The 8,285-nt window shown below is 40.3% G+C and overlaps 1 protein-coding gene across 3 annotated transcripts; it reads left to right on the forward strand.

Annotated features, from left to right (window-relative positions):
• The first annotated feature begins 3,202 nt into the window (after positions 1 to 3,202).
• Positions 3,203 to 7,980, forward strand: ppp1r35 (protein phosphatase 1, regulatory subunit 35). 3 transcript variants are annotated; one of them, XM_076753501.1, is made up of 6 exons: positions 3,203 to 3,419; positions 4,252 to 4,486; positions 4,664 to 4,748; positions 6,083 to 6,198; positions 6,300 to 6,390; positions 7,512 to 7,980. In XM_076753501.1, the coding sequence occupies exons 1-6, from the start codon at positions 3,322 to 3,324 to the stop codon at positions 7,814 to 7,816; spliced, it is 930 nt and encodes a 309-aa protein (XP_076609616.1). In that variant the 5' UTR covers positions 3,203 to 3,321; the 3' UTR covers positions 7,817 to 7,980. The 3 variants fall into 3 exon arrangements, with proteins under 3 accessions (XP_076609616.1, XP_076609618.1, XP_076609617.1); XM_076753503.1 differs by having other exon boundaries at positions 3,209 to 3,419; positions 4,378 to 4,486; XM_076753502.1 differs by having other exon boundaries at positions 3,418 to 3,668.
• Positions 7,981 to 8,285: the final 305 nt, after the last annotated feature.

An 8,285-nucleotide genomic window follows, 5' to 3' on the forward strand; every position in this document is an offset into this window, starting at 1 on the left:
ACCAGAAAAACATTTGACAGTTTTGGTTGAGAAATGACAAATGATCAAAATCGATATTACAATATTCTGCGTATTAGACATCTTTTGTCTAGAAAGCCGTCCAAAGTATGAAGATCTTCATTTTGCTGTGACTTGGTCCAACGAAGAGTCCAAAGATATGAGGTTATCTGTCCACTGAAAATAACCCAAGGTTCACAGTCTCATCGCAGGTGAGTTTATTCATGTAGTCTTTTTTGGAGGACCTGCATTTTTGTGTAAAGCCTGTTGCCATCCAACTCCATCGAGACTTTTTGAAGAAATTCAAATGTGTGTTTCACATCCATGGTGTAGATCAAATTTAGGCTGCAGATCAGGCCAAGCAGGACTGCACATCCATTCCCTCAATTATGATGGCAACATCCTCAGGGGCATCTGTCAGATCTGCTCCTTCTTGTCAAATGACATAGATTCCCAAGACCACTTCCTCCATTTCTCTCCTTGCACCAGGATCAACATTCTCAAAATGGAAGAAAAACATTAACACAACTATTAATTAGAACTAAGAATGCAGCTGTCATTTTCAAGATGAATTAGGCTACTCCAATTGATTTCTCAATCAAATGTTTATAAATTGTGAGACTATAATAAAAATGATTTAACAATATCAAGATAGCTGCCAATTACTTTGGTCGATCGACTATATCAATGAATCAACTTCAGCATGTCAGCATGGCCAAATCAATTTAGTCAACCAACAATGACAATGGACCCAATAATGAGTCTTACTAGAGCCTGTCTGAAAAAGTGCCCTGGCCAATATAGGCTAACAGTAAGAAATAAAAGTGCAGAAATTCCAAAGACATGTTTGAGCTGAAAGCAGAAAACAAAAATAAGAATTTGCAGAGGCAGAAGCACTTTGATGGTTTTGTAAAGCAGACAATTCCATAAGCTGACATTTCAGCACACATGGAGTTATTCTAGAATTCTTGTGCAGTAGAGAGCAAGGAAGCCAAGCAATGATGTTTGAGATCATTTATGAACAATGACACCATTGAGTAGGTTGTCAACCAGAGAACACAAAAATAAATTTTCACACTGTAAAATGTCCCATTCAGTACATTTCTATGCCATCGTGGTTCTCTTGGTTAGGCTATGATTCATACTCAATGATGCAACTCACCAAGAACTCCTTTATGAGGGTGTCAGGCTTTTCGTTGAGGTAGCAGCAGAGCCCCTTTAGAACACATTCCTGACAGTTTTCAAAGCTTGGATTTTGTAGAGATGAACAAACCTTCGCAATCTACTTGCAACAACACAGACTATGCTCTGTTCACTTTAGAGATAGTGCTGACAATTGTCTTTTAGTCTAAATGTCAGGGACTGATCTCAAGGGACTGTTTTTATCAAGTTGTCTTATGTAGTAGCCCTTAAATGGTGCTTCAAGGCTTTTCCTTAAACTTCCATTTATCATCTACTCAAGAATGAAAGAGAAAGAGACAAGCAAGATAGGTGACCAGGATTTCCCCCATAGAAAACTTTGTGGTGGCATGCCACAATATCAGTACTGACCGCCACAATGTATATTTTTTTCCCCACTCTTGAATTGTAGAACTGCATGTAATGCATTGAATCATTCAGCCCCTAAATGCCCCACGCAATCTCTTTTGCTTTCTTTCTTTGCATCTTGCCTGCTCTTGCTTTCTCTCTGTCCCTCACTCACTTGCTCTGTCTCTATCTGCCTGTCTCTTGCACTTGTTCTCTCTTGTTCACTCTGTCTCTCATGCTTGCTGATATTGCGTCCTGCTGTTCCCCCCTTCTTTCTGAACACTCTTTCATTATTTTGTCTGTTTAGTTATCCAGTTGGGACATGAATGCAGACAGCAGAGGCACAGTAGCGATGTGGGTGAGTTCTGCATTTACCTGAAACACATCATTTAAACATTCTGTATTACTATCAAACACTCCATGCATCACCCACAAAACTAAACCATGTGACTAGGGCTGGATATCATTTGGATTTTAAGGATTTTGATTCTGTTTAGCCCGTGCATGCATGGGTTCTCTCCGGGCACTCCAGCTTCCTCCCACAGACCAAAAACATGCTCATTAGGTTAATTGGTGACTCTAAATTGTCCTTAGGTGTGAGTGTGAGCGTGAATGGTTGTCTGTCTCAGTATGTTGCTCTGCAATCGACTGGCGACCGGTTCAGGGTTGTTTGGAAGAACCAAACTCACTTTCTTAACAAAATCTGTCATGATGAGTGAGCACTACAATAGCCGTAAACTCTCTTCATTTCTTAGACAAATGTGACTGGCATGGTCCTTGCTCTACAAGCATAACTTTCCTCCTCACAGGTTTTTTTTTTTTTTTTTTTTAATTTGGAACAATCAATATATTTTTGTATAAAAATAGATCTATGTTTTTACAACACTGGTTTCATTGTGATATTGTATTGCTAGATCAATTATTCAAACATGTTCAACTTTATAATTATGTCGAATTAGGACTACGGAATCCCTGTTTCAATTTTTTCATATTTGTCGAGAAAGAGTTTAGTTGTTGTTGTTGTTTTTTTTTAATGAAGAAAGACCGGGAAAAAAAATTCATTTAATATGCTTCACAAGTTCTATCTAACTAATCGTTAATGCAGAAATTCAACAAAGACATTGATATAAGTTGCAACTTGTATGGAGAGTCCAAGGAAATGTTAGTGTCTGTTTTGGTGTTGCCCACATACTAAACAACTTTTAGCATTTTATTACCATTACCAGTCATATCTACCCTGTCTTTGCAGTGGTAAATTGTACTGTTTTGATTCACTGAATATGACAAAGTTATATTCAAACTTCCATTTGATTAATTTGTGTATTATCTTGACTAAATTTTAGATTCACAAATCAAAATTTGCAGGCAAAAGTCACATTTTTTAAAACTGTCCGTGCAAGTTAAACAACACATTTGTTCTATTTATAATTGTGTGAAAAAGCTTTCAAAACATATTATTTTATGAGCTTTACAAGGTATTCATTTAAGTTGTTGTGTATGAAACCATATCATACCGGATGAAATACCAATGTATAAAATACTGTTTTGTGAAATGATGTTTAACCCTCAGCGCCACCACAGGTATATTATCTTTGCTAAACATGTTGAATTAAGTATGCAGAGCAACAGTCATTTGGTGGCGGTAATGTGCGTTCAAAGTGATTTACGAACTGCCATTAAGAAGAAGAAGAAGAAGAAGAAGAAGAAGAAGAAGAAGAAGCAGCAGCAGCAGCAGCAGCAGCAACAACAACAGCAACAGCGGGAAGAGAAATTTAATGTAGAAACAAATCGAGCCTAATGAAAACGTTTAGATCATCTTCAGAGAGAGATTCGGTTTTGTTCTGTAGGAGGGAACCTGGTGCTGCTGAGGAACGTTTCTGGCCGGATGAAATCAGGTAACACACATAGGTTATTGATGTGTTCGCGTCATCGGTTAACTGTAGCTAACATTACTCTGAGAAACAAATCGAACATTTCGAATGGCGCAGCAGGTAGCAGGTGCGCGTGCCTCACAGCAAGAAGATCGCCGGTTCGATCCCCGGGTCGGGCGAGTTTGTGTGAAGTTTGCATGTTCTTCCCGTGTATGCGTGGGTTCTCTCCGGGCACTCCGGCTTCCTCCCACAGACCAAAAACATGCTCATTAGGTTAATTGTTGACTCTAATAATTGTCCTTAGGTGTGAGTGTCAGCGTGAATGGTTGTCTGTCTCTATATGTTGCCCTGCAATCGACTGGCGACCGGTTCAGGGTGTACCCCGCTTCTCGCCCGTTGACAGCTGGGATAGGCTCAGCCCGCAACCCCGAAAGGGATTGTCGGCATAGAAGATGAATGAACGAATGAACATTTCGATTAAAACCAGACACAAACTACCAAGCTTATTAATCACAGGGCTGTGACAGCATTTAGTCGTCACTAGAAACTCAGTTAATGAAAACAAGGGCAGATTTCACTGCCTTTATTCATGAACGTCAGCACTGTAACCACCCTCGTCCAGTAACCAGCCATAAACTGATTGAATGTGGCAGTTATAGTAACTTTCTTACAGCACAGTTAGTTATCTGTATTTAAGAGCTCATACCTTTTTTCTTTAGTGTTTTCGTTTGGATGTGTGTTGTTTTTTCCTAGAAAAAAGAAACTTTCTCATTTGTAATTAACAAACGTCCTTTAAAGGAGTACTCCCCTGAAAATCACAAACATAAACATGTCTCACTCTGTTGTTCACTGCCAGGATGAGGAGATCTTCCTCCTTCTCTCCTCCCCCATCTCCTCACCCCATCCCCATCCCCCTCCCCCTCTCCTCCTCTTCCTCCTCTCTGACTTGCTGTCCTGAACTTGACCTGTCCGTCACACTCAGCCCTGGCTCCAAGACCGGCCACGCACACATGAAGAAGAGTCAGCAGAGTAACCAGCCAGAACTGAAGCCCCACCCCCGAGGACAGACAGGAAGAAAGCATACCACACAGGTGATGATATCATCCTGTAGCCATGATATGTATGTATGTGATGACATCATCCTGTAGCCCTGATAAGTATGTATCTGATGACATCATCCTGTAGTCCTTGTGTGTGTGTGTGTCTGTCTGTCTGTCTGTCTGTGTTTTCATGTGTGGTCATATTGCTGTGTGTCTGGTCTCCTGCAGGTGTGTCCTGAAGAACCGGTGGTCATCACGGTAACACCGGAACCTGACATCAGAGCTCAGAGGAGGAACAGAAGACATCACCATGGTAATGAGAGTCTGACAGTTTACGCTGAGTGTCTGAATAAATTGAGGCCTGCAGGGTTTGACATTAACAGAATCACAAAATACTAGACTAACATGTCTTTCCAAGTGGCATATGGTCACAAAAAGGTACTCTGTGGCCAATCTGTGATGTGATGTCCTGAGGGCATTCCTATTCTGAAGAGACATGCACTGATGTTTGCATCTCTTTTTGTGGTAACCTACTACTATGAGCAGTTCTTTTCAAAACTAACTCTTACCAGGACTCCATTAAAGATTGACCAACCCAACCCTGGAAAACCAGCTGCTAGTAGCATCATCATCAGCAGTTCCAGCCATTGCAGATGTTAGTTTGATGTGTGTGTTCAATAATTGGGTATTGCCCTTGAAAGATATAGAAACTGAAATGGCCCCTGAATGGAAAAAGGTTCCCCACCCCTGCTGAACAAAGGGCAGCTGTGGCTCAGGAGTTAGAGTCGTCACCCACTCATCAAAACATCCGGTTTCGATCCCTGGCCCCTGCAGTCTGCATGATGAAGTATCCTTGGGCAAGATACTGAACCCCGGTGGATCAATCATGCTTTGGGCTTGTAGTGCAGCCAGTGGCACTGGGAACATTTTACTGGTGGAATTAAGAATAGATTTAATTCAATGCCTGCAAATTCTGCACACCTATCTTCTGAAAAAAAAAAAAAAAAAAAGGACCACTTCAACAGGCACAAGCTCTCACAGGTGGAATCATGGGTGAAAATCGGCCTAACAGAGATGCTTTCAGTTTTTGCTGGCTACAAAAAGTGTTTCAACCTGTAGTACTGCCAAAGGCAGTGTGTTATGATTATGTCTTATGGAAGTATGCATTTTTCCGGTGGTCTTAGAGACTATCTAGGCTTGTGCATTTTCTATTAATATTGTTATAGAAGTTTTCAGTGGTTGTGTTGTTATAATGCATCAGGACATAGCAGCACAATCTTACCTAACACATGTAACACAAAATCTTGCAGCTCCTCCACCACTACTGTTTGAGCTATATTTGTCACTTAGATGTAACATCAGTCCGTTCTGAGTTTTCCTTTGTCTAGCTTTGTTAAACATCTAATAAAATATATTTTCCATTATTCTTCTATGCAAAGTTTAAAACCACCTCCCAACAACAGATTCATGTTGGAGTTTTGTCTTTTAAAAGCTAATAATTATTACATTGAAATATTTTTTTTGTCTCCAGTAGTGTATTGCTTTTATATCTGTTTTCTCCTCATCAGTCAGACTGTCTCAGTGGTTACTGATCAGTAGAATGATAAATAACAGCATTTTTTTCTGCTCCTCCTATGCTTGTTGGAGACCCCAGACATGGGGTAGTGCCTCCTGCTGCAACAATCAATCAAGGTCCAGACTGCCTGGAGAGGGTGGACCTAAACACCACTCTGGCTCTAAAGGCAGAGCTTCAGTCACTGCAGGTTCACACTGTTTTTCAGTAGGCTGTCAATAAATCATCATTGAGATGATGAATAGCTGGCTAAGAGCTGGTTACCATGGTAATATGTCTGTTATCCTGCAGGGGCTGGAGTTTAACTCCCAGAAGGCCATTCAGGAGACTCTACAGAGGTCTGAGAGGACCAAAAACCTGATTAACACCAGAGCTACTGAAGGTAAAACACACACACACACAGGATGCTTCTTATTTTACTCATTTCTTGTCTTCTCACGCCTCAACATCATAAAGGATCTCTCATTGTCCTTTCTTACATTCAGAGGATCGAGAAAGATGCCTGGATCATTCTTCACTGAAGTTTTTTATTAGACCAACACACCCCTTAATTAAAAATAAGTTATCTATGTGCTGCAGCAACTGGTCAGACTGATCAGATACTACATCACCACAGTTTTATACCAGGACAAATAACAGATCAGCTCAGTGTAATGTCACTAGGAAGTGTAGATTTTACTGGTGCTCTGATTCAGCATTTAGTTTAAAAGAGTTGAATCTGTGTTAACGGTATCTCATTCATTCATCCATTCATTCATTCATTCATCAGAAAGATTTCCATTAAAGTAAAAGTAAAGCACTTGGTTAGCGAACTATGATTACCTCATCAGTGTACTTCAGGATACAACTGGAGTAAATATGTTTGTAAAGTCTGGTAAAATATAACCAGCAATGTAAAATCAACTCCAAACTCAAAGTACTTTTACCTCAAAACTATACTCAGCTGAAACACTGCAGTGAGTACTGTAAACTGTGTTGTCACATTAAACACATTCACACTTGATGTTCCTCTGAACAGAAACTCAAACTCAACTGTCCTGCTGTGTGTTAGCTTCATTAGCTGTAAGCCTTAATAGCTCCATTAGCTATTAGCTGTGTTAGCCAAACACACTGCAGGGCTCTGCTGCCCACCAGCATCTAACAGCTAACTAGCTCTGCTGCAGATTTCTTGAGACAAGCCTCTGTAACAACAAACCTCCACTGAAGTTTGTAAAAATGACAAACCTACCAGAAAGCATGACTGCATTGCATGATTTTTTCCCATGAAATTAGTGTGCTGCTTTAATTTAGAGACGACATATCTACATTTTTGCACTGTTTTGCTGAAATTTAAATCAGAAAATTGGGAGAAGTAAAAACGAGAAAGTCAATTGAAGCATTAACACTCAACTTAGACTGCTACATTTTACCTTTGTTTATTTTTGCATTTACTTTGGGTTTTTGGATTGCATGTACATTTTCTATGTCATAACTTTGATTTCTGCTGTCTCTCTGTGTCTGTAGTGGTGAATGTGTCTCGCTCTCAGCCCCTCTTCACCTCACTGATCAGCATCAACGTGCAGGAGGATCAGCTCATCAGCCAGGTGCTGCAAGAAAGGCTGCTGCTGGCCTCAACCCCCTGCAGCCATGGAAACAAGGCAGTAGATAGCCCCTCCGTCCTCTTCTTCATGACCTCTGACCTCCTAAGACAGAAGCCCCTCCCACCAGAGGAAGTGCCAGTAAACATCAAGCCCCGCGCATTAACACACAACATCCACTCAACCTTTGATCTCTATAGACAACAGAGACGTTATGAGGCTACCCCATGACACACAGATTAGCTCTGATTGGGTGAAGAGAACTGAGGCTTTATTCTTATTGACTGTGTGATGTCATTGAAAAAAATATTTTTAAATTAGAAATGTAAACTGTAATATTCTATTCATGTGAAGAGCTACTTTTTGTTTTTTCCAATAAAATCTTTTCGAACACATTTATTCTTGGATGATGTCATGACGGATGTTGTGCGACAGGTTGTCCAGTCAGAAGGTTTGTTTGTGATACAAAGGCACAACTAAATATGACTTCTAAATAGGCTTGTAGAATGTCAGACAGATGCCTCTTCGGTGGTCAGAGCAAAAATGAGGGAGACTTGCCACTGCACTCAATTTATATCCTCCCATGTGATTTAGGTTTGACATTCTTTAATGCTCAATCTGGCTTGTGCTTTAGAAATATTTTTTACTTTGTTATTAACCCCTAATATGCCATTTCGTATTTTTGGTTTATATTTGTTGC

Source organism: Chaetodon auriga, chromosome 16 (genome assembly GCF_051107435.1).
Source record: "Chaetodon auriga isolate fChaAug3 chromosome 16, fChaAug3.hap1, whole genome shotgun sequence".
NCBI classification, from domain to species: domain Eukaryota; kingdom Metazoa; phylum Chordata; class Actinopteri; order Chaetodontiformes; family Chaetodontidae; genus Chaetodon; species Chaetodon auriga.

Coding starts and splice junctions, on each gene's coding strand:
- ppp1r35 (XM_076753501.1), top strand. CDS start 3,322: ATGAAAACGTTTAGATCATCTTCAGAGAGAGATTCGGTTTTGTTCTGT. Junction 4,749..6,082: donor GAACAGAAGACATCACCATG/GTAATGAGAGTC, acceptor TGCTTGTTGGAG/ACCCCAGACATGGGGTAGTG. Junction 6,391..7,511: donor TAACACCAGAGCTACTGAAG/GTAAAACACACA, acceptor CTGTGTCTGTAG/TGGTGAATGTGTCTCGCTCT.